General features: G+C 40.2%; 1 protein-coding gene across 2 annotated transcripts; it reads right to left on the bottom strand.

Moving 5' to 3' along the window:
* Positions 1 to 262: 262 nt before the first annotated feature.
* On the bottom strand, positions 263 to 26,502 carry fhl3a (four and a half LIM domains 3a). 2 transcript variants are annotated; one of them, XM_020590223.1, is made up of 6 exons: positions 26,310 to 26,502; positions 6,055 to 6,227; positions 4,866 to 5,040; positions 2,279 to 2,448; positions 1,913 to 2,099; positions 263 to 1,677 (listed from the first exon to the last, which is right to left on the bottom strand). In XM_020590223.1, exons 2-6 carry the CDS (start codon positions 6,208 to 6,210, stop codon positions 1,526 to 1,528), a joined length of 840 nt encoding a protein of 279 aa, XP_020445879.1. In that variant the 5' UTR covers positions 6,211 to 6,227; positions 26,310 to 26,502; the 3' UTR covers positions 263 to 1,525. The 2 variants fall into 2 exon arrangements, with proteins under 2 accessions (XP_020445879.1, XP_020445880.1); XM_020590224.1 differs by lacking the exon at positions 26,310 to 26,502 and adding an exon at positions 6,385 to 6,599.
* Between the last annotated feature and the right edge of the window lie 951 nt (positions 26,503 to 27,453).

Here is a 27,453-nt window from a genome sequence, read left to right as displayed (position 1 = left end):
CTCTTGTATTACACACATATGGTTTCTCTAAGACTTTCTCAAACTCTCACTCTCATGCCCTTCCCCCACTGGACACAGACACAGACACACACACAGACACACAGATCTTTCCTAGAAAGATTTTTAAACATGCCAGAAGGGGTTTCTCTGGCTTAGACAGTAAACAGACATTTACAGAAAGCTATGATCTCATAAACCAGTAATGGATATTTAACTACAGCCACAGAATATAAAAACTGCCCAGTAAAGATCAGTTCATGTAAATTTATTCAATAAGGCTTCACAAATAAGACTCACCACTGTAGCATTTATTCATATCAATCATCATCTTTTTTACAATATGTTCATATTGTTATTACCTTGATGGCCTCTTTTCCATCTTAAAATGTATATTTGCCAACCTTGACTCACCAGCATCAAAGCTGAAATAATGAAACATAGTTTTTAATACTTTTTCACATACAAGTTAAAAACTATCAATAAGAAACAAAACACTAACAGCATTAACAGAAATAAAATAGAGAAAAATCATAGCAGATAAAGACATGCATACTCCTGCAATACACAATAATAATTCATATCATTTCAGCTTCTTTTAGGTTATAAATGCTGGCTCTTTGAGCAAAGGTGATACAAAGATTCATTACAACAAATGAAAAAGAAATAAGATGAAACTTTATGTAAAATCAGTGTCACGGCAAAGTTCAAAGTAGATACATGATGGCAATTGTGTTATAATGTGCACATATATGGTAGCAAGAGAATATTTTTTCCAAAGTGCAAATGATTTTATTGATACTTTCTATCAAAAAGTAACTATCCCACTGAAAGCACAGTCAGTTTTTTTTTCTGAATGTTCCTCTTGTTTTGACTTTGGCATATTTTAATTTAATAGAATTGATCAAATTTGTTCTGTCACACCTCCTTTTATGTCATTATATACAGTAACATGTTTAAGATACATAAAGCAGGACACATTATAGAAAGATAACTGACGTGAAAAAAGCAACATTCAGAATGCATAAAAATGCAGTTATAAGAGCATTAGAACAGTAACTACACAATATTTTGAAACTGCCGACTGTAAGGTTTATATACTATACTGTGTCAGTGTCTTGTCTTCTCTTCAGAGCCTGACCTCTACCTCAAGTGACAATTAATTTACATAAAATACAAAGAAATCTTTTGCAAAGTGACTAGCATTTTGCATTTCTTTGGTTCGATAGTACACTACATGTGAGAATGTTGTTCTTAAGGCACTCCATTTAGCCCTTTGGTTGAAGAGGAAATCATCATGGATGCAGCGCATGGATCCAAAAATGATTTTGATGACTAGCTCCTATATGAAAATGTAATACAGACGGGGACAAAGAGAAAGTTGTTTTCATGTAAAAATGACCTGAGAGGCAACATTGTTAGCCTGTGTTACTGTCCTCAGTAATGAGCTTGGTTGGGGTCTTGAAATGCAGTGACAAAGAGTGAAAAGTAAGTCAAGGGAAGGATGAGAATAGGGTAAATAACTGCTCTATAAGTTGCTGTGGCAGTCCCGGCACAGGATCCTGTCACCATCAGGGAAGAAGCCGGTGCCCACCAGTGAAATGGAGCACTGGGAGCAGGTAAAGCACGGCTGATGCCACTGGCGATCCTCAAATGAGATATACTTTCCTCCTCCAAAACCTGGGACAGAAGAACAGTGAAACAGAGATCAAACTCCGTGTCAAGTCTTGCTAAGTGGGCTTAACTAAACAATAACTAAAATTCTGAATATTTTCAAAAAAATTCAACCAAAGACACACATTGCAAAATCCAACAGGCGGCTGCCGATATTTACAGTATTTGTTATAATTCTTTGCACAGATTTATAAGTCAGTATTATAAATGATCTAGTTGAAACACAGTGATTTAATCTTGCCTGTGATGGGTTTGCTGCAGGCCTCACACTTTTTGGCGTACAGGCTGCCAAAGCACTTGAGGCAGTACGGGCTATCGTCTCTGGAGGTGAAGTGTTGACCCGCCAGCTGTGTCTTACAGCTGGTGCACACAAAGCACTCCTTATGCCACGGCTCATCCCGATAGGTCACACCACCTTTAGCCAGGGTCTACAATGAGACAGGGCAGACATCATGTGGAGTTCCTTTTTAATTCACTTTTAATTCTCACTTATGTCTACAATTCGCCTTCATTGCTTATGGGAACCATTTGGTTTCTATGAATAAAAATATGATGCGTCTTTTAATCTAGTTAACAATTATTACCTTTACTTTATAGTTTTGCTGACCTTTTTACAGCGTGTGCAGCGTGGAGCAAACTTTTCCTCATAGCAGGGCACACAGTAGTGCTCATCCTTGTCGGGAATAAAGGACTTTGAGCCAATCGGCTGCTCACAGCTGTGACAGATGAAGCAGCCCTCATGCCATGTAGAGCCTGCATACTCCAACTTTCTTGTACCTAGCAGAAAGAAGTGGAGTTGACAAGAGGCAGATGGAAAGAATGACAAAGTACAGAAAGAAACTCTGCTATTTTGTGTAGAATACATCTTTAATGTCTTTCATGATTGTTAAGACTTCTGTTATTGTACTATAAAATATTACAGTTGAATTACATGAAGGCATATAAAACTTGTTTTGCTTCACTAAGATTTATTCTATTTTAAGTCATAACAGCATAGGCCCCACACTTCTGGAAACTGGCAGCAGGCTTTACTAGAAAAGAAATAATGCCATTTTCCTCTGCGAGGCCTGAACCAATCCATCTTCTACCCTTTGGCTGTTGAGTTTTTTTAGTTGACTGGTGTATTCTTTGGTAGTGCAGCGGTTTGTGTGGGGCACGCGTTTGTACTGCTGTTGTCTGCAGCTCGCTAATGTTTCACAGCTTCAGGCTGTGTGCTTTGGTGTTCAAAACACAAAACCCCCTTCAAAAACATTCCAAGTTACAGACTCACGGGAAATAGAGTGGCTCAAGGACGACAACAGGAGGATTTTAGTTGAGTATTTTGCAAATACAAAATGTGAACCAATTCAAATCCAAAATAGACTTCTTCTATTTATTGGGGGTGATTTCACAGGCATTACAACACATTTAAAGGGCTTATAAAGTTATTAACTAAGTGCAGCATACAGTGGAAGCAAAGCCTCTTTTCTTGTAGAATGCACTTTTATACACATTTTGCCACAGTATGTGTACGTTTTCAGTGTGTCTCTCCAGCAAAGGTTTTATCATATCCAGTATATTTATTTTATTCTACTTGGCAAATAAATTGTTTCAGCCTCTGAAAAGAAACTCAAATATAGTCATAGTGCACAGTAGCAAGAACTAAACTCTGTGTTTGCATTCTTTGGACTCTGTGTGTCATGGAGCTTTAAGATTCATTACAAAATGTAAATTTCTTACCCATCACAGTGCTTTTTATGCTCATGATGGTTGGACATCCCTGAGCTCTTGAAGACCCCTCCAATATTCTTAGCATTTTACTGGCTTACTTGTGGACTCACATGGAAAGGAAAGTTGGGAGCTCTTATGCTCTTCAGTCACAGAGCACGATAATGTTCACTGTATCAAAAGTTAAAACTGAATTAGGTAATTTGGTGAGTGAGCCTTTTTTATGCTGCTCTTCATACAAAAATTACATTCATTAGTTTCCTTAGTACTCACCATTGTCAGAATGTTTATTAATTGTATTTGTTTTAATGCTTTAAGCTACTGTACCTGATTTAGTGTTTTATAGGGTTTCTTTTAATTTTATTATCAGTTGCTTGCTTGACTAATGAGAGGGTGTTATGGAATTATTTGTATTGCTTGCATCTGTGTTTGTCAAATCTTTGTCAACGATTGATATTGTTGCCTGTCTTGGCCAGGAAATTCTTGAAAAAGATGCTTTTAATCAGAATGATATTTTCCTGGTTAAATAAAGCTTTAATACATATTTAAAATGTTTTATTGTCACAGGAAAGGTTTACTCTTCAGAAGTGCAACACAACTGGTCTCACTAAGTTCACCTCCCACAGTGGTACAGATGACACAGCGATAGTCAAGAGTACTTTGCAGTACTGTATACGATTAAATAGTTATCTGGCCTAATGACAAGTTGTCATTGATCTTATCTCTCTCTCTGGCGATCTTTGCTACACAAGGTGACTTGCTTGAGCATAACTTATTGCAAATGTGCTTTGCAAGAAAACATGAGATGACCTACAGTGGAAATTTAAGGGGATGTCCTATTACTCCAGGAATAATTTTCTACTTTGTGAGGGCTGTGTAAGCTGCTAAAGGGACACTGGAATTACTGACTTGCTTATCTTTTGTTATCATCAGTCTGCTGGAAGCCTGCCAGCCCAGTGGCTCTGACTTACAGACCACAAGTGAAGCAGACTGGCAATTACTCTGTCACATTTAGCCCTGGCTGCTGGTCAGTCATGTGCAGTTGTCTGGTACTTTTTTGCCCCTTTCTATATTTGTTTGATATGTTACTTTACACTTTTCATGTGTCCCTGTTTCCTAGACTGCCATGTCTTCATTTTCCAAGTCATTTTCGTCTCTATCAGGGAATTTGAATTTGTATACTACATGGAAAACGAAGTGTGGACAATGAGGCCAATACTTAGGGTGATTGAATTACCACAGTACATGGCACTGTCAAATGCATTACATGCAAGTAACTCTTATTTGATTTCATCTCTCTCTTCCTGGATGTTAAGTTAAGCAAGTTCATTGCTCAACAAGATAACAGCCAGAACCCTACTTCTCAAACTTCCATAGAAAGAATATGTTTTGCACAAAGGAGTACATCATAGAGCAGAAATTAAATGAATCTTACCCTACAAAATCCCTATATGCAAAACCTTGCAGCACCCCATTTCTATCTTTACCTGGCATAACGATCTTGTCGCAGGCTACGCACTTGGATGAGAATTCATTACAGTAGCAGTCATTGCAGAGCAATGCGTCATCCTGGCTGGTGAAGGGCTCATCTGCCAACGAGCGATCGCAGCGGAAACAGCGGAAGCAGTGTTCATGATAATGCCGGTCCTCATAAAAGAGCTCCTGGCAGCAGAACAAAAGGAGACAACAAGGATAGTGAAGGTCATTTCATATGGTGATAAATAGATCATAAAAATAAAAGCACCTTCATTTTAATTTGTTTCCCCCAAAACATTTAACTTAACATGTTTTAAAGTTTCACAGCTATGAGGCACATAAGGGAAAGACTAAGACCAAACACCAACCAAGGTTTCTGGTTACAACAGGAACAGAGAGGAGTGCCAGAATGGTCTGGGTCAAACTGACACATGACATGTCTGCATATTAATGCCCTTGTTTAAACTAAAAAAGGTCTTAGAACAATGGGAGTGAACTGATTGTCTACAGGACACTGAGCCAAGAAAATGCTGGCTTTATTTACTGACCACTGTCCATGAGGGTGTTGATAACTCATAGCCATCCTTGGCTAAGTAAACTATAGCGATAGTAGCATGCCCCATTCTGTAAACTCCACCAAGTAGCGTGTATGTTGGCCTTGAATGATTCGCTTTATGTTAGTGTTTTCCATTAAGAGTAGATTAAGTTTTAACTTGACTGTGGGGAAGAGGGAGATGTTCCCTCATGCTGCACTTTGACAGTTTTAGATAAAATTAGCCTGTTGGCTTATGTGGACTTGGTAAAAATTGCTTGTGGAACTATATAGAACATGCCTAATTTAGCATGAATTATACATCAATAACATGAGAAAACTTCTGTTTGAGTTATCCAGGGCCATGTCAAAATATGGTTAAAAAAAGAATTAAAGGTAAATATGGTATTACTTTAGATGTGCCTTATCTTTGCCTAAACTGTTAATACATTGTGCACAGTGAAAAGACTGAGGTCATACGTGTGGTTTACTCTGATGTATGTATTACAGAAAATACATGTTAATGATAATTAACAATAAACATTTTCTGTTTTTAGTCAAAGCTTTAAAAATATTTTTGAATTGAAATTCTGTATGCACTACAGTTGATAGTGTTGTGCAGCAGAAAGCTGAATGCATGTCCGATCATGTCAAAATGAATGCCTTACCCTTGCATCATGGCCAATGAGCTCTTTGCACTCATCACATGTGTTTGAGAACAGGGTGTCATAACAGGGGATGCAGTACGGACTGTCCTCTGACTGGATGTACTTGCGGCCATACAGGGATTCTTTGCAATTGTCACAGTCAAAACGGTCAGCCATGATAATTTCCTCTAAGCCTGAAACACAGAAAGAAGAGAGCAACATTTTAAAATGCATGTTAAATGCAAACAAATCCAAAGCAAGAGAAGAGATGAGGACGATAAGAAAGGACAATAAAGCAGTAGTATAGGAGAGTCAGTAGAAAAGGAGAATCTTGAGCAATGATTCAGTCACCTTTTCCGGCACCGCAGTTGGATATCAGTATAGACTTTCACTGCCAATATTTATGTTGTAAATGCTTCAGCTTGTACCAGCCATGGAGCGGAGCTTAAACAAAACATGCAGTGCAAGTGGGAACAAGTGGAAAAAGAAGGACAGGCAGTGAAAGAGAGAGAGAGAGACATGAGAGGCAGTACATAAAGCCTATTAACTTTTATTCCTGTGTTATAAAAAAAGCAGTGGCTGCAGTGGGACGGGACAAGAGAGGGAGCTGTCACTTTGCTTTCTTTCAGGAACTACCATCTTCCTGTTGATGTTAGCAGTTTGAATCTGCAACCTAAAGATTAGAGCACCAATACAAACTGAATGTCTCTTGTGACTAAGTAAAAATAAAGTAGCATATTTTGCATGTGAAGCCCACACATCATACATTATGAGTGAGTATGGACCACCAACAGATACGGAGTTTTTGTGTGTGACACTTCAAGCTTTTTCAGCTTACTCCTTAACAAATGGCTTCGCAGAAAGATGCAACTACAGTACCATGCATACACAGATACAGAAGGTTTACTGTCTAAGAACATGGTTTTTTATTTATTTATTTTTCGTGATAGACCCCTTGATCATGACTTAGCACACAATAAAGTGACAGAATAATATTGTGAGAGCATTATGACAACAGTATCAAGTTGCCAAAACATTACAGCATGGCTGGAGGAAAGCCCAGTGATAAGTGATATAGCCCCTTGGCAGAGTGCATTGCTGGTTACTCATTCCCACCACCCAGTAATAATAATCGCCTCTAATAAAATTATCAACCAAACTCCTAAACTTGCCCTGTGTCTCCTGTCTTACACACACATATGCAAAAACATCCACATATCCAAGTGCACAAGAAGAATACACGCAAAGCATCAGGGAGACAGGTAAACACACACTCCCACACAAAAACACAGTGACATAGAAAAAGGAACAAAGAATCAAAGACAAACAGGATCACACAGGATCCATCAAAGAAAATGTTAGTCACAGACTCTCAAGTTTCATCTCTCTCAGCCTTTTGTGAGACAAAAGCACTTAATGAGTTGGGGTGAGAAAGTCAAGATCCAACAGACTTCACCTGCTCGCAGTCCTCATATTTTTAACCCACTGACAGGCTTTTTTCTGGCAAACCACCATTTCCTCAAACTAGAAAGGCAGTCTCAATTCCCACTGATGACCTTAAGACATAAATTAAACAGTGTCAATGCCTGGCAGCCCTGTAGCCATGTGTATACATGGCTCACATCACTACACTGCCATATACCTCTATGTAATGACTGAGTGGATACATTTTAAGTATGTGATGCCTCACATTACCCATCTAGAGGTTATGGCAAAATATCAGAATAAGGAGCTGTGGTCTGGCCTGTGTAATCTGCAGCAAGATGCTGAATTTGCAAGTTTGTGTTTTAATACCAGTTTCTGTACATTTGACACACCATGCATCAGAAAATCCCAGCAGGGTCACCATAAGCCCACATAACCACATTGTCAAAATGAGATCAACAAAGTATAGAGCTGAAAATGAACATTGTGACCTTAATGTTTCCCACATTGCCTGGTAGGTATTTGCTGCCTTTGCTTGTCAGGCAAGGGAATGAGACAAGTCATGACTGACAAAGCTAGGAAGCCAGTGACATCAGCTTTAATTGTGAAAGCAAATCAGGCCGCTGTTTATTGCACCCCACAATTTCACAAAGAAAATATGATATCATCCACACATCTATGTACTAAAAGGCAGCAGAAAGTAGATCATGAAGCTTTTTCACATAGGTAGAAATTCTTATGTCTTCTGAAAGTATGATGAATATTTGAATGCATGTGTCTAACTAGCTAATATTCGTCTCGGTTGACGTTTCTACAGTGCCTTGCGGAAGTATTCGGCCCCCTTGAACTTTGTGACCTTTTGCCACATTTCAGGCTTCAAACATAAAGATATAAAACTGTAATTTTTTGTGAAGAATCAACAAGTGGGACACAATCATGAAGTGGAATGAAATTTATTGGATATTTCAAACTTTTTTAACAAATAAAAAACTGAAAAATTGGGCGTGCAAAATTATTCAGCCCCTTTACTTTTCAGTGCAGCAAACTCTCTCCAGAAGGTCGCAAAGTTCAAGGGGGCCGAATACTTTCGCAAGGCACTGTAGGATGGATCATCATGCGGTTCCTAGTTGCATTATTTCTATCTACTAAAGGCCCAAGCAGGCGTGGCTAGTCTCCCTATGTTTTATAGTCTTCAGAGAGGTGTGAATTTGAGCAAGAAAAACTAGTTTGCCAGCAATCAGGTAAGATTAAGTAACGGAGAACTCACTAAAGTGCAGATGGGAATGCAACACACAACTGATTGCTCAAAGACTGATATGTAAATATGCATTACTTTAGAAATCAGAAGAAGGGCTTCTTTGCTTGTTCTGACTTCCAGGTTGTGTAGTGCTTTCATTTCAGAGAGACTAATTTAAGAGTATCAGAGTTTGAGAGGCCAAAGAAGAACCTGAAATGAACTCCTGATTGCAAAGACTCTCAAAGCAAGGTCATAACATCTGTGCTGTGACCCCCGGGGCACTGGGCTAAGACGTGACTGCATGCAGAAATTGCTGACCCACCACCCACTAGAAGACAGAAGACAAGACAAGGCAAGACCTGGGTCACAGTGAACTCCAGTGTGAAGGCCAGTTCTCACAGGGCTTTGTATCTACTACTGTATATTCCAGTTTCCCAGCAGATCTCCTTCTTGTCTAGGACCCAGTGACTAAGAACCCCATTCTGGGTTAATAGCATCCCCAAATACCAAAGATGTGACTGAATTCAGGCCCCTGGGAAAAGTGTGGGCTTTACCACTGCCTCCACACAGGACAATGGTCCAGAAATACTATAGTTTAATTATAGTATTGCAGCACAAAGCAGGAATCTTTGTTTTTAAAAAAAAAGGCAACAGTGCATTCCATTCTCCGTAAAGATCCAGAGGAGGTTCATTTGAGAGACAAAAATATATATTAAATGCACCATATTTGGGTCAGTGAAAAAATGGCCCTATCCGGTTTTCTTAACCCTTACAAGGCTACAGTCTTCTTAAGCATAGCATTGCTGTTCAGTCAATCAGTCTGTTCACAGGAATGGATGGCCAAATATCCTTGAAATTCAAAGTAGAGATTGATGGTTCTCAGTAGATGAATCCTAATATTTGTGAAACCCCTTTGTCCTTCCCTTCTAGACCATGATTAGTAGAAAATTTCCACTTTCATAAAACAAACCTCAAAATCTAACATGCAGATTGGCATAAAAGCAAAGTCATACTGTCCTGAGGATCAGTACTTTCTATTTAGCTCCACCTTGAAGGCTACAAAAAACCTGAATCCTCAGTCCATTATTCACTGTGTACAAATTTTTAAATATTATGGGATATATGAACCTTGCATCTTCCTCGGGCTGCAAGCAAGCCTTTAGACTTTTGTATGTTTTCACACACCAAGCTATAAGATAGCAGAGGAATGCCAAGGCTGCATTCACAATCATCACAATCCTCCCTGATTGGCATACAAGGGTGAAGTTCAGGGCCAATTGTGAGCCACCACAGAGCAGCAGACCAATGCAAGCAAGCAGACTGTATGCTGTTACTGGTAAACATAGTCATGGCTGCTTACTGGAGGGCTGGCAGGAACCCTGGTCATTCTGGTCCCACAAACAGGCCTGTTAATCCCCAGCCCAAACTTTGCTTATGCTCTGGTTGATTCCAAATGAACAGTCCACATAGCCTGCTGGAAACCAGCCTGCCAGCTCTTCCCCTCTTTCTCTTTTGTTCATTAGATAAATTTGCTTGTAAAATTTGTTTTAGTAAGAATAAAGCACTTGACATAACTGCAGCAAGCACATGGCAATTTACTGCACAAGCAAAACGACTACACAATATCTTCTCTGTCTTCAGCTGCGTACTGCATTAACATACACTAGAGGAGAAAAACTGTCATGTACATTTAAAGTGTTTGACAGTTGCAATGTTATTGTAAAAATCATGAAACTCAGATATCAAAATGAACGTTAAATGTCCATTGACACCTAATGTGAGTCTGTGCTGCTAAAGGCAGGCTAACAATAAAAATGCGGCCTTGAGACAAGGCCTCATCTCAGTGAAATCACACCATTTATGTACAATAAGGAAAGAACCATTTTAACCTACTGGTTGTTATGTCTGTGGTTATTGGTCCATTGTGACTAGTGTGCTTTTATGTCTAAGTGAGCACTTGAACAAGTGTGGATTTTACTGTGTATAGTAATGTCTGATTTACTTATAAAAGTAGCTGCTATAACAGCCACTTGAGCACCGTTAACTGTTTGGCTCTTTTGGCAGTAAATAGACGCATTAAGAAGAAGGTTTTCTTAAAGTCCAGATGACTCTGTTTACCTTTATACATGTCCCAGAGAGAATGATGAAGAAACAGAGGCATAATCAAACACAAGGAATGGGACAAGAGAAAGAAAACCAGTAGAAGGTGACATTTAAAGGCAAATGAATGCTGGAGCAGGATCCCAAACCTATGACAAGTCTTAAATCAAATTAGAGGAAAAGTGAAATAGCTGCGCTTGGATAAACACACACATTGCTCTCTGTCTGGTGCCTGGACATCTTCCAGACACAGTAAAGCTCCTTGGCTGGGTTTGAGACGGGGAAAAAAACACAGCGCTGGACACTTAAATATATCATTTGAGGGCCCAGTTGAGCATATCAAAAATAAAGTACAATGTCAAAAACACACTGCAGAAAAGTTCATTTGTGTCTCAGTCCAAAGGGCACTTGAAAGGAGCCTGATGGAGCTGTTGCTTGATTTTATTTATTCCAGCATCTCACAACCATGGAAGACTTTCCATTTGGTGACTAATGTGAAGGCAAAAGCATAAATTGCACAAGACCTTTTTAATGGCTCAGTACTTCTGTTTATGACACAGTGTCAGAGGGATTACATTCATGTTTCTCTTCAAGGACCTGGCAACTGAGGTCAGGTCCTTTGGGAGAAGCTTCCAGATCCACATATTCTCTGAGACTAGTCACTCCACAAGCTAAATCATATCAACATGACTAATTGCTATTGTGAACGTCGACTAAAGTGGTCATAACCATTCAGGTCACAATAAAACAACATAAAAGTTGAACAATGAAATGTATTCATTCTACATTAGTTAGATGGTTAGGACACTGTTCCTGCTGGCTTTCACTGGATCAGATAAATGAAGTCCAGTAATTGAAAGGACACACTGAGGCAGTGAATCTTATCACAGGAAAAGGAGGAAATTGTTCATGAAGCAAAGATAATGCTGAAGCCCATTTATAAACGGATGTACTTGTTTAAACTAGCTTACAAGTACTTTTGATAGAAATACAAAAAAATATTCTAATTTTAGAAATGTTTGCTTCCTTGAAAGTAGTAAATAATCTACTACAATACTGTCCTGGTTTACTTAAAGGATAAGGTCAGTCATGTTCTATATTAACAGTATTTTCAACACTCTGCATAGTAAGACCAACAACAAATCTACTCGCGGTTAATGTCTCTCAGTCCTGGATCAGCTTATTCGTCTGTGCCATAGACCTCTTTGTTGCTGCACTGGGTGACATACAGTATTTCGTTATTACAAAACACAAGACCCTAGTATTTGTTAAGGAAATCCAGATATCTCATGCCCTTGACGCTTGCTTTCTTCAGATGCTGTGTAAAGGTTATGCCATTCAGAGCCTTTGGGGAAACATTTTAAAAAATATTAGGATCCTGTGTTCTGTGATTGTGAGTAGAGTAAAATCACTTTTGGCTTTAGTTGGCTTGGGGAGTGTTTAAAATACTGTTAATATAGAAACTGACTAACCTTATCCTTTAAGGAAGCTATTTAGTGTAGTTATGACACAACCAGAAAACCAGAGGTACAATCATCATCATGATATTTAAGTTATCTGTGGTCAAAAGACTTTATATTGTGGTGCTGGAACTCAGACACTATTGAGATGATATTGATAAAACAACCAGCGGCTCTACCACAGTACTGGTTTTGTCATTTTGTGCTTTCATTAGAGGAAAATCTGAGCCACCTACACGAGGCTCGGAGCAGGAGGTTACAGGGAATACTTTCATCAACTGAGTTTCTTTGAACACCAATGAATGAATGTGGCAGGGTGGAGGGGTGGGTGTGGTTTGTTTTGGGGGCGCCAGAGGCTGCTCCTCTCTGAGCCTGGGTCAGACCTGAAGACAGAGTACAGGCTGCAGGACCAGACACTGGAATGCTAACCTGTTATTGTCCCTGAACATTTAAACACCGGCTGGTGTGGAGTGGGAGGCGACAGAGGGCTTAAATGAAAGCCAACATTATAAACAGAAAGGAGGAAAATAACTACCTGCAGCACAAAATGTCACCATGGCCTTTGTAATTTGTCCCTTCTTGGTAACTTTTAATGACCATGCAATTGTAGGGACATGACTTGATGTCTTTTAATATTAGCCTTGAGTCTGTTGTGTGATACACACTGCAGCATTAGAGGAAAGCTACGAGTGACTAGCAGCTGTCCTGAAAGAACTTGTTGTCAAACCTTCTGGACTCAATTATTAAAAGGATCTGACATAGCGATTCTGTGTACAACAGATAAACAAAGGCACAGTACATCTTGCACTGATGTATGTTTAGTTATACTTAAAACATACATTTGTCTTAATCTGACACTTACTTGACCCACTGAGATCTCGATGTGCATGGAACTTTATGAAGAGGAGCACAGCTAATCACAGCTAATCTGTCCCCTTCCACAAGCCTGTCTCAATCGCAGTGTTTCACAATAGTCCACCAACACCAAGCAATAACATCACAATTACACTAAATCATACGGTACTGTCCCAACCACCATGAGGGAGCCCAGGAATGAATCGGGAGTTATTTTTATATCACTGTGTGCAAATGAGAAAAAGACAACATTTTTTGGCCTACATTTGTCTTGTGAAAGAAAAAAAAATGTTGCCATACATTAGTGCTTCACATCTGGTTTGCATTGGGGAAACTATGCAGTCAACCCCAGTGTGCCAGTGGAGACTTCAGAGAGTCGCTGCCTGGAGAGTGCAAGAAAGGTTGCCTTTTTTTTTTTTTTTTTTTACTCTGTACTGGTATTTGCTGGTAAATGTTTAAATGGCAGAGCTTAATCTGGAGTGAGAGTGAGAAAAGAGAAAGCAAACCTTAAAAACAAACAAGCAAAAAAAAAAAAAAAATTCTCAACTGTCTGCTAGCAGATATTTGAGGTGGCAAGCAGTGTGGTGAGAGGAGAGGAAAAGAATACAGAACAAAGTGGAGTTAAAAAGTGTGTAATAACTAATATTCAACAAAAAGATTAAAAGGTGATTTATGTTAAACAAAACTGTCATGTCATGAAGATAAGAATAAAGAATATAGTAAAAAGAAATATGCTGAAAGATCTCAGGGTAACAGTTATATTTGGGTGGGTGTAGTAGGGTAAGTGCTTTGGTGTGGTTGTGAGTTTTAGAATAAATACGTGTGTAAATTTCTCTGTACAGACATATAAGCAAGGAAGAGTACTACTCTGTGAACACACATGGCCGTTAATCCCAGGAACCCCTTTACAACAAAATTTCCCAGGGCAAACTTCTGCCCAAAAATGGATATCTCATATTTCTTCTTGATATCTTCACATCCATCCCAGGATCCTCAGCCCCATCATCCAAGGGACAGCACAGGCCCACCCTTTGAAATCTGATGCCTTGACTATTTAGAGAGACTCATCTAAATTTTAACACCTGCTTTGTTTTGCTTAGTACTGTGGACCTGTGTATTGTTTGACTAAATGTGTTCCATTCCAAACACCCTGCACTGCACAATTATCATGTGTGCCACAATCCAGTCCCAACTCAGTTCAGAGCAGAATGAACATGAAGTATGCTTTGTGAGGTCAGGGTACTTTCACTTGCCTGCTGGGTGATTCAGTTTGCAAACCCCAGGAGAGGATGTTGTCTGCACAAGACCAACTTCAGGGAGGAAACAGAAAGAGCCTTTCTGATGCAATATCTTCAGTGGCAGAACAGAAACTGTCTTTGTCTCTTGACTATAGGACCTGACAGACAGAAAATGTCTCGGAAACTGCTGGTGCAAAAAGGTTTAGAGGCCACTTTGACCTCCTTTGTTACACACAGGTCCTAATATGGATATGAGGCACATGCCTTTGAGCTGTTGCTATGGAGTTCGGGATGATGAAATCATAGAGGATTTTGAGGATGATTTGACTTCTCTCAGCTTTTTAATAAGATAGAAAATTGGTCACAGGCCTTTCCTTTCTTTCTGTTGTAACTGGTTTTATTGTTGAACTTTGGCATTAGTGTGTGTGTGTGCAGATTTGAGGCCTTGATATAAGCCCAAATAATGTTAGCTATGTACTCTGTAAGTGGAAAGTTGAAAACAGATCATTTTGCTCTCATTTCAAGGTAAGACATCTCTCAAAAACTGAAAATAAAATAGACACAGGAACACCGCAGATAATCTAACAATGTTTTAAAGTACGAGAATAACTATTCTTAAAGTATAACTAAATGGTTGCGAAAACCCAGTAAGTATGATGATAATGGCTGCATCACTATTCTGACTTAAACATGTCCTGACCACTGCTGATTTACAGACTAGCCTCATGGCTGTTAGTAACCCACAGGGACTGAGCACCAAGGCTAACTGCGAACCAAAAGACACAAAATGGCTCCCGCAGCTGGTCATTCCCAGGTGGTCTCCTAACGTTGCTGAGTCAGCACAACTAGCCAGGACACCAAGGAGATGGGCTAAGATTTCACGGACTGCACACTCAGCAATCTAAGCATGCCACACACAACTATGCAGTACACACCCACAACTGCAAGTAATTATTTATAACTCATTCAGACTTGTGGCTCGTGGCTGCAGTGATGGCACCTAACCTTGAGGTTAACGCCCAGAGAAGATGGCTTTTTTTTTTTTTTTAACTCGCATTCTAATGTCCTCAGACATTAAGCAAATTGTTCTAAGCAACTAGGTGTTTCCAATCACTGTGTGCACAGGCTGGTCATGGGTATTGTACATTACGAGAACATTCTTGACAACAGCTGCAGGAATTATGTCCTACAACCACAACAGGCCAAAAAACTCACCTCTCTCTCTCCCTTTTTGACTCTGTGACCCCAAGAAGACAGGTTCATATGAAGAAAAAGCAGCATTACGTTGGCTGAGAAAACCAAGGGGGTTTTGCCAAATGTGAAACGACTGGAATGAAAATCTTAGAAGTCATTTCCAGTATATGCTGCCATTTTTCCCCCCTTTTAGACACATCTCTATGGTAACATGTAAACAGTGCTCTCATTCCCCTGGAGCATAAACCTCTTGGCAGTGATATTTAGCTCTCGTTTCATCCTGCGCAGTGCTGACTGAGGGAACAAACCGGCATTTTATTAGGGATGCTGTGGTGATGTGAAAATTGATGTGTTAACCATAAAAAGTATTGAACCCATAAAGGAACTCAGATATCATGTTAAGACATCCCAGACTTAGATCATGCCGATGATGTTAGACTTGCTGGCTATTTCTGTAGTGGAGCTTGTAGAAATTTTGTTCAAACTAGTTTTAAAGAATAAATCACCACACTGTAAAATCCCATGACATAAAACCAAATATCTAAAAATAGATATACATCCTTGAGCATTTTCCTGTCATAAAAACAATGTTCTTCGCTTACTCTGGTATTTGCTGTTAGAAACAAATTCAGGTTTGTTTCCTACTCAGCAATGATGCTTTTTACTAGTTGAAGTCAGTAAGTGCACATGCATGTGTGCGCACACACACGCACACACACACTGTGCTTCTTCCTGTTACCCCAAACAGAAATATCTCTGGGACTTCTCAGAGATATGTGTGACAGGGCAGTCAAAAAGAAAAACAGGTGTATTATGTCTCAACACACTGACACAGTCTTACAGAAGGACAAAGTTGCAGAGACACAGACACACCTGCAGCCATGTGCATGAGTAGGCACGCACCCACAGCATCACACATGTAACTACACAAAGCTGAGGGTAGATAGAGGGGAAAAAATAAACACAGCAGCCAAACTGGGGGACAATAGGTGACTTGTGCAGGAAGAGCAGACACACCGTGCAGCTGCATACACATACTCACAGTTTGTTGAAGTCTCTTGGTGGGGACTTCCTCTAGAGTGCAATTACTGCTCATTTTCACAATCCCCAGCTTTTCTGCTCACATAAATGGAGCCGATAAGATCACACAATCTGATCTGTTTAGGAAATGAGTTACAAACAAAGTGGCAAGATCTTGGTTATAACAATCCAAACACACCGAGTAGATGATGAATTCACACCAGACTGGCAGATTGAAACTGACTACTGCCAAGCCACCCTCCTCTGTCCTAAATCCTCACCGGCAGAAGCTTTAATTATTCAAACGATGACATTATTTGTGAGACTACTGAAGAGAGAGATTTAAACTGCCAAGAATAATCTATACAGACTCCTCTGGAGATACTATAAATTTCTCCTGGTAATTCCGCACGGTTATGCTAAAAAAAAAGAACAAAAAAAAAACCAACAGGACACTAGGAACACACTGTATGACCCAATTTTTATGATGTCACCTTTTTTAAACTTAATCGTCCCTCTAAACAGATTACTGAGGATTGAGTCACGTGTCAGTTGTATTCCCTGACCGCTCATTTTTGCCTTTTGGAAACCAAACAAACACTGATGAATTCCCACAAAATCATGGAAGTGCATACGTGAGTGAATCAGCGAAGTACAGAGAAGGACGCTAGTGGAAGTTAGCGACCTAAGGGTCATTTATCCATTTTTGCCATATCGCCAGGAGAATGTTACAGCTCTGAAATGCAGTAGGCAGGCTGTGTGGCTGGAATGAGCTTACTTAAAGATGTCCATAAATCATGCTGCCATGCATCCAGGACTGCCTCCTTCCCTCTGCTCTGCACTTGCTCATCACCTACCCTTTCCTCTGCTATCCTCCAATCTGACTACCTTGTGCATTTGTATTTTGAGCTTTTGTATCCACCCACACTGCCAGGATAGTTGAATTTCACTGTGTAGTGACTTAGCAGCGAGCAGGTCATGTTAAATCAATCAAAGTAGAAAAACAGGGGAGCTCTGGAGTGGTAGTGGTAGATGTAAACATGTACTCACCTAAGACTGATGAGCATTAGTATCAAAGAGCAATACTCCCTTTTGTAGACGACAGATCTCAATAGATTTATCTGAAGTTGATTTAAGTCTTGAGAAGAGCAGAAAGTTAAAAAATCCTATAGCTAGTTTCTTGACTTTGCTAGAAGAGAGCTGCAATCAGTCAGGCCCTTATCTCCTAGTGTCACACAATGGGATCTCTTTATCATGCAGCCATGCAAAACACCATTCGTCTTCTACACCTAATTCATTATCAGTGATAAAATGCAAAGTCCCAGCTGCAGTTGTTAAATGAAGAGAGGACATGAAAACAGGTGCCTTGGTAAACACTGATAGTGTGGTTGAATTATGTTGCTTCCCAAGCAGATCAGTTTATCACTTTCAGTCTATTGACCATGACTATCATCCGACTTTTGCCAGCCTCATTCTGCTTTTATCATGCTCCTCTTTAGGAGTATTCTTGGTTTCGAGGGACATGGGAACAGCACTGAACACAAAACAGACGCAAACACAGTGAGAACCTAGTTGAAGGCACAAGATTCTCATCATGCTCCACGGCCTCTTCATCAGTCAAATAGCTTGTAAATGCATGTCACACATTGTGTAAATCAACAGGATATGTGGCTCTACCTTGACTACTGAACTAATAGTATCCAGTGGCACAAGGAGATGAAAGTTAAAAGCTACAGTACATGGTACAAAGTCACACAAAATGCTGAGCAAAGGCACTGTAGCACTCCCCTGAACGATGCAGCCATGATGTGGTTCAACCAATGACCATCATCATGTGTGACTATGGAACACTTTTTCAGCAGTCATTAAACCTTAAACAGTTTCTGTTGAGAAAGCATGCGATAGGATGTGGGACGGGGGTGGGGGGAGGGGGTTGAATACTTCCACAGTGAAGTCATGGTGCTTGTGTCACTAGCCCTCTGCTGTGCTTTGCTCACCGTCTGGCCCCCATTTTACCCATTGATCTAATTTCCATTGCCAACACTGGATGTGGTTCTGTTTGAAGTTCAGGCCCATTAAAGCAGTGACAGAATTGCAAACGTATGGCGGACCTTAGGAAGAATAAAGAAGAAAACAGCTTAATGATGTTTGCCAGACACTTGAGAGGAATTGAGTAAACAAAATGTACATTAGTTAACAATGTTCGTGAGGTGAAAAAAAACCTATTTACATCTGGTCTGAACAAGCTTTTTGAATTCTGAGCTGGTTTTAAGTCATGTTCAGCATTCAAAATCTGAATTCTCTTTGCCTTGTGAGATCACAAATATCACCTCTTACTATATTTAAAATTCAGTACTAAATCTGGTACTAGAAATACATGAAGAAGCAACAAACAAACAAAAGAAAAAAAAAACAAGCAAACAAACAACAACAACAAAAAAACAGTTTGGCTGCAGCTATGATGGTATTTGTATCTAGAGGGGATTCCAACACCTGATGGTTACATCAGGCCAAATCAAAACAACAACAGTGTCCTGGTACTGGAGGTCTGTGAATCATTTGGTAATTGTGTTGAATGTAAATGCTCCCTCTGGACTAAGTTATGCGCAATTACTACAAACATCCTGAGCTCAGTATGATCTGCTGGTTGTGAACATACTGTCATACAAAGCAATTGATCACTGCAATGATCTCACTGCAAAACCTTTGAGAACTTCCATGACATAAGGTGAATGAGAGCTGCCGCTGGATGCTTTGGGGGAGTTATATGTTCTTTCGCTTGTGTACATTGGTCGTGATAAATAGTTGTTGGAATTACTGTACACTGATCTAATCTTCCCCTAGATGAAGAGGTTGTGCTCAAAGAGTAAACTATAGGGACTTACATCTGTCTTCAATAACATCTTTCTGTGACAGCCTGTTGACAGATGTACCCATGAACAATGATGGTGTGGTCCTGTGCACTCCTCTCTCCATCTCATCCTTTCAGCCTCTCTCTTAAATTCAACTGAAGAAGCCAGGAAATCCCTCCTTAGCTCTCTGTTACTCGTCCCTGTTGTAAATTGCCGTCATCTTCTGACTGTGGACCCAACGTCCTTTTATAGCCACACCAAGGACGCTTTCTACCATTTATGGCTCTTGCAAGGAATCATCTGAGGGCTGGTCAGTATCTCTTGAAGGTGAGACAAGACAGGAAAGTAAGGGGGGGACATGAAACATCTTGCCAGCATACTAGTCCAATTCAATGCGACATTTACAGCTTAGCTTACAAGTTAGTGCCAAAGTGTGCCCAAGCAGAGCCAAATGCAATTTTCTTTGTGCATTTTCAAAAGGGCACATCTGTCATATACTGTTCAATTTACAGATTAAATAAATCCCACCTCAGTGTATGTAGCAAGTCTTGCTTGTCTCAGCCTGTCTCCCCTATAGAGACTATTGTCTCTCCAACAGAGCCAAGTGAGTGGGTGAGACAAAGTGTGTATGTGTGTTTGCCTGTAAATACTACTGAGCAAAAGGCACAGAGGAAAAGAACGATGAGAGAGATGGTGCAAGACATTCAGTCACATTCTTGATTGGTTGCTAGTTCCATCATGCAGAACAGGCTTTTTAGCCGTGTTTACTTTCGGCTAGAGCAATGCTCTCACTCACACCACACTTAGCACACCAGGTAAACAGTCTTGAATTTATCAGAGACAAGATAATACACATCTCATCTGAACAAGTTGCAGCTACTCATGCAGTGCTGTAAGTCAAGTCCTTCTAGTTCATCTTCATAGGCAGTTGTGCAACACACAGGACATCTGTGCATGTCTGGATAAAAAATATGCACATACTGAACACCTTGCAATACACCCACATTCTCAGGACTGCACGTCCTGTCAGAGGCCGGGTTTATTCTTTGCAGATGTGGGAGCCAAACCTATTAAGTGTTTGGGAAGCAATCGACACGGTTACAGTTGGCATTGTGGCAAACTGAAGTTATTAGCCATATAAAGACTACCACAGCAGCAGGGGTGAAGGTGGGGATACAGTAGTGGCATGGTGGAACAAACAACACACCTACACAGTGCCAAGGTTTAATTACCTCTACAAGACATCTGCTGTGAGAACAGAGTCCTGTTAGCATGTTGTTGTGGAGAAATGCTTTAACAGCCCACTCTCCCCAGGGTTTACAGTGTTTTGAAAGGTGACATTTTGAGCCTTAGGCAGTGTGGCCTTGTTTGAGATCTGGTGTGTGTCACTGCATAGTTAAGGACTACACACCACATGGTCTCAAATTATTACCCAATTATGCCAGTGTACAAGAACATCCAATGGGAATGATGACAACACCTCTGCTCCCATAGTAATAAAACCATTCTGGCAGTTCTATGCTTTACTGTAGACTTACTCATACTACAGCTACAGCAATTTTTATTACAAGTCCCAATTCAAAGATACCACGGTGGGTAGTGGTGTCAGTCAGCGTCACAGGTTTAAATGTCTTTAATAGTGATCAGCAAGCCATGATAACTGTAGGTCATTACCTCAATAACAATATTATCCAGAAGTAGATCATTGTCTCAGATATGAAGATGTGATGTTACAGTATGAAGTCTAAGCCTCAGCTCTTTACTTTGTTATCTTTCTTTGCTGAGATCTATCAGGGTAAAATAACATTTTATTACCTTGTACTGGAGAAATTCTCCTCAACCAACATTCTTCTTCTCAAGTGTCTCCATTAAATATAGCTTATCCTATCATTTAGGCATTAGCCACAGCCCAACATAACCATTAGTTATAGGACTTTATAATACACATTGCATAGCAGTAGCATAAAGACTACTGCAATTTGTACACAGACTTAAAATCTGTGCTTCCTTTTCCATCTTCTTTTCTGTCTGCTGCTTGATGTGACTTGCTTAGTTGGTTTTGGAGGCCACTTTGCCTGACAGTCTATACACAGCTATCATGTGTGTATCTGGAAAGAGAAATTAGGAGTCTTTCAACCCTCAGCAGAGGTGAGAAAGTTCCAAGGAAATACAGACAGGTTTATTTGGGATCCCTTTTTCCAGAAACAAACCAAGACAGCTTGAGCATGACGAAGGAGTTGCTAACTGCTGCACATTTTGCATCATAGAATTCCTTTCATCAAGTCCTCTGAAGTGTACGGTACATCTTATACACATCTGTTGGAGCATGACGCCTTCCTGCTTCCATATAGGCAAGGGTACAGGGAAACAATCATGTTGTGATTCACAGGTTTCCTCAGTACAAGTTCATAACATGACTCAGTTTGATGACGCAGCTGTGAATGGAAGGATTCCTGCACCCAGACAACATCTAGTTCATGTGAGAAAGTGCAAAAGGAGACACTGATAAGGTAGAAGTGGTACCAGTAATTCAATGTGTAATAATTACAACAGAAAGATGAGCCAAAACAGAGCAGACCTGTTAAAGGTGGAGTGAAGCGAAGCATACCCTATTCATCTATAACACATAATTAGTTTTTATCAAACTAATAAGTGTGTTACAAGACATCTGCAGTTCTATGTATACACAACAGGCTTGCCTTTGAGAGTAGCAGCTAAGTGCCAGGTATAGACCTGTAATTGTATCCCTAAAAGAATGTAATTACCCCATTAGCACAGAGTCAGTCACCTCTATTTTAGACACCTTATAACTCCCTATATAAATTTTATGTTCTCTTTACATAAAGTCTCTCAGGAAGTGAACACTGTGGCAGCACAATGCACAGAGGGTGAGAGTGGAGAGAGCGGCAGGGAGGAAAGAGAATGAGGCAGGATGAGTGGATTGTGAAGAGGCATATTGCTTGCCACAGGGGCCCTGGCTCAAAGGATCAGGTTTCAGACATTTACCAACAAAGCATCAATGAAGGAAGTCTTGCGTCCCTCACAGCAACAGCACAACACCTGGCCTTCCCCACACAGGAAACCTGAGGTCACTTCCCCCCTTCTAGCCACGCGCCCACACAGCCTACTGAAGAAGGGCCTGACTACCAGGATAAAGGCATGGACACATGCAACAAACTAAAAGGAACATCTAAATTATGAGAAAATAGAGCCATTACCGCATGGTTTAAAAAAATAAACGTTTGACTGATACAGTTCAAAGATGTGCGTGCAATTAGTGTGCTAGACAGGTTCTGTTAACACCAAAGCAAAACAGTTCCAATTTCCCTTTTTTGGTCTCACATGCAACACAGATGTGATGATTTCATAATCAGACTGAACAGCTAAAAGGTAGATTGGGGTGCATTTTTTAAATTCTGGTTGGAACCACATGAGTAAGAGGTTGAAAAAAGGGTATACACGTATAGCTGGAATGTTCAGACTGTAAAACATTTTATAGAAACCTTTGTCAAATGACAAAAATGTAAGTGAACAAGCAGCTGATAACTAGCGGAACAACTTGTATGTTTTAGAATGTGACAACACAGCCTTGATCAAATGTGTTTTAAACAAGCAAAAGAAAGAAGTAAGAAGCAAAACAATACAAATTATGTCCAGTACCATCTGAAACACCACAGACAGTCAGAGAGACAGACAGACAGCTGGGTGATGTCAAAAGCAAACTACTTCAGCACAAATCTAAATTCTGCTCCCTAACCACCTGCAACCACTTGACCGCCAATTCTCCATCATTATTGCTTGCCTGGTTTCAAATGATGCCAACCCATAAAACCAGCCACAACCAGTTTGATTCATTTGGTTGCACTCCCACTGCAGTTTAGGGTTGGCTGGGGTCCAACCACTACACGGGGCTAGCCTTTGGAAAACTCCGAGTCCCCTGAAGAATGTGACCATAGTCAATGAAACAAAGAGTGAGAGAGGAAGAGGAAGAAAGCAAACAAATATCTACATAGCCCATGGGCTCTGCCAAAGGGAACCTCCCAGATGCTAACTAGGACAGAATAGCTGACTTTTGGCTACTAGGGGATTATTTCTTGTCACTGTGACAAACAGTTTGTGTAAAAAAACAAACAAACAAAAAAACTGTCAGCAGTGAAACCACAGCATGATGCATCAGAAACCAAATTCCTCAAAGGTATAAATTCTGTAGGAACAGACAGAAACAAGAGGTGCAGAAGTGAAGTGTGTTGTTGTGATTTGAGAACATGTAGTCCTCAGTAACAGCTATGACATACAGTGGATGTACGAAACCAGGGGACTTTATAACATAACTTTTCAAGACAATCTATCACTCTTACATCAAACATACCTGAATCAAAGTATGTTAATATAACCCCAAATCAGAAAAGTTGGATGGGATGTCTGCATATGACAAAATAAACACTTTGAACTTTCAGAGCCATTAATGAGGTAAAACTATGAAATGATGATTTGATTTGAACCAGGTGACATCAAAAGGTGACTGCATTGTGATTTGGTAGAAAGGTGGCATCCAGGAAAGGCCCTTTAGGATCACAGATGGGCCCAGGATCACTAGGTTACCAACATATGTGTAGGAAAATGATTGAAATGTTTAAAAACAATGTTCCTCAAAGAAAGCTAGGAAGGGATTTGGATACGTCACCCTCTACGGTGCAGAACATGATTAAAAGATTCCAGGAATCTGGAAGGATTTCAGTTTATAAAGGGGACAAGCCTAAACTGGATGACCGTGGTCTCTGATCCCTCAGACGGCACCGCATTGAGAATCGTCATCCTTCTATAAGCCATATAACTACATGGGCTCAGGATTACTTTGGTATACCTGTGTCAGGCACTACAATATGTAGTTCCATCCATAAATGCTGCTTAAAACTGTACTGTGTCAAAAGGAAGCCCTGTGTCAACAGTGTCCAGAAGCACAGTCGACTGCTCTGGACCATCACATAGTGGAAACGTGTACTGTGGTCAGACAAATCTGTATTTTTGGACAGAATGGACCAAAGACAAAAAGGACCGTCCAGACTGTTACCAGCAACAAGTCCAAAATCCAGAGTCTGTCATGGTCTGGGGTCGTGTCAGTGCCCTTGGCAAAGGTCACTTACACGTCTGTGATGGCTCCATTGATGCTGAAAACCACAGAGATTGTGGAGCAACATATGCTGCCTTCAGGACAACATCTTTTCCAGGGACGCCCATGCATACTTCAACAAGACAATGCAAAACCTCATACTGCGCATGTTACCAAGGTCTGGCTGTGGAGGAAAAGAGTGCGAGTGCTGGGCTGGCCTGTCTGCAGTCCCGACCCGTCCTCAATAGAGAATGTGTGGCGCATTTTGAAACACAGGTTGCATCAACAAAGACCGAGGACTGTTGCACCTTAAGACTTGTTTGCAGGAAGAATGGGACAAAATTACAGTTGTGCTGAGGTGTTGTGCTATTCACTTGGTGTCCACTGTACCTGCAGCAGATGGAAAAAGTTAGCAGCTGACAAATATAGTGGAAGAATCTTGCATCTGGAGAGCCAGATTTTTATGTTAATGTTAATATACTGTCAGCACAACATCAAATTTGTATCACAATTAACTGTGAAGCTTTACGCAACCTTAAAAAGCTAATTAAATGCTTTCTGTTTCAGACATAATTTTCTATTTGTATGTCTAATTGTTGAGTCAGGTGTAACAACATAGGTTCTTCCATCTAGCACCAAGCCAAAACCTGACAGTCTTTTAGTGAACTGCAGACTAGGCTCATCCGCTATTTATTCAAAAGAATTTAAAACAATTACAGGTGATACATTCCCAAGAAAAATCTAAAATCTTGAGCAAGTTTCCTCCCTGTCCTGACGTTCCCACTGTTCCCAGGTGACGCAACAGGTGAAATACCCACCAATCGTCATGAAGATGACAGTAGTACTACGAGCTGTGACGTGATATGCTCCAAACAAACCCAGAAGCACAGACCCACCCTTCCCAGACAGACACTGCCATATCCCACTTCCTGCTGCTGAAGAAAAGACAAGTTTAGCCTAAGGGATTTACTCTCTGAGGCCTTCACATACTCCTCAGTTGGGAGCTCAACAGTTCTTCCTTAATCCTTCCTTGGCACAGTTCAGCGGCTCACACAATCCAGTACAGTGTGTTCTTCCATTGAGGAGATACTGTTTATTTGTTTTTGTTGTGCGTGTACATGATATTACAAAGGGACTACAGTGCAGGTGTGAGACTGTGATTAAAGTGACAGAGAAAAGCATAAAAGCTCAGAGTCAGACAGAAAATATCCAAATCCCTTCACTTGCCACAGGAAGCAGTTCCTTTTTTTTTGTCAGAGCTTTACTTTGCAGACTTGTCCCCAGGCAACGTGTTTGACTAAGGAGTTAAGTATTGAGGCTTGCCCTATTGTCAAGCCTACACATGCTTTCATCTGTACACTCACTGATTTTTACTAGACAACAAAACCTACAAAAATAAAAGTATATATGATATACAGAGGCTACTGCACTGTCTGTGAACAACAATTCTATTTTACTACTATTAATAATTATAATAACATGTTTTAAAAGCATTTAAACTATTTGTTTTGAAAACGTTGACTTTGGCTTGAGGAAACACCTTTTCCCCAAATCTAATTCAAATGTTTTTAAGGTTCAAGGTTTAAGTTACCACACTTCTTTAGGTCATTCATTTTCCTCTGAAAACCTCTAAACCACAATCACTATGATGCTTGAAATGACATCTGGAGATACATTACTCCGTCAAATAAAACGCTTTTCCTAATAACTGACGTCAACAGAGTGTTTTCTCTGTTTGAAGCCGAAGAAAAACGCGTAAATATGTATTAGAAAACAGAGTCCTACCAGGAGTAATGTCTGCAGCCTGGAGGCACCTTTTGCAACTTGACAGCGGTAATCCGCTCTCCTGTCAGCAGACTCTCGCTCAGATCAGGACTGGGATCAGTTTGCAGGTCGCTGCGTCGGCAGCCCGCCAGCTGTAAACTTTTTGCGTTTCTTCTGACTGAAATCAAACCTCTGCGGCGCAGTGATGCGGCTTGCCGGTTACTTATGTCCTACTACTGAGGAAGTTGCTGTTGAGTCACAAGATCCCGCCCCCCTAAAAAGGTTCCTCCCTCCGTCACTTTCAGGGGAAATTTCATACAGACCTGAGAGAAATCCTGAGAGAAATCCTGGAGGGTACCCGTGTCTGGTGCTCTATTTCCAAGGTATTTTAATAGAATGATGTCTTTTGGGTGAGTATGGGTTGGATAGGCCAAACCTGCTTTTACAAGTATAAGAGTATAGAGGAATTAATTTGATTATAAGAGTGTATAGTGAATAAGAGAGTATTGGCCAATTTAGGTACTGTTGCGCTTCTTTTTAATGAATAGATAATATAATCCTGTGCACAGCCAAAGACAGCATGGACTGCTCATCTGCCAAGTGCCAAAGAGGGGCAGGACAGTTGTCACAAATATATACAAAATTACAGTGCACTCCAGGGATGTCTAGCTAATTGTTTTATTGGTTTGTGCACATAACTACAAAGTTGCGAACAACCCTTCTGCCATTGTGGCTCGCTTGTTTTTAATGAATTTTGTCAATCAACAAACCAACTATCATTTTAAAAGAACTCCCAGCAAACAAACTAGGTTTAATAAAAATGATAAAATACCAATGTCTTTTGAAAAGTAAAGCAGTTATTGGTTGGTTTGACATTGGTCTTTTGCCATATATAGCTACCTTTTCTGGACTGAATCGGTAATGGCCGGTCATCTTGGCCTAAAAGCTACTAATCATCCACAAGGATGTATGGACAATAGGCTTTGGTCACTTATGATGGATAAGTTGAATCTTTTCTACAGCTGAATGTCAGTAAAATGTCTAGAAAACATGGGATTAGAGCTGGGTCACTAGAATATTTTAGTTTTTATAAAGATTCAATGGTTCTAATACAGAGTTAAATGTCTTTTATTCTAAATGCCTTCTAACAATTTTCTAATTCTTG

The sequence above is a fragment of the Monopterus albus genome, unplaced genomic scaffold (genome assembly GCF_001952655.1).
Source record: "Monopterus albus unplaced genomic scaffold, M_albus_1.0 scaffold11.1, whole genome shotgun sequence".
NCBI classification, from domain to species: Eukaryota; Metazoa; Chordata; class Actinopteri; order Synbranchiformes; family Synbranchidae; genus Monopterus; species Monopterus albus.
This window is presented reverse-complemented; position numbering and strand designations above follow the sequence as displayed.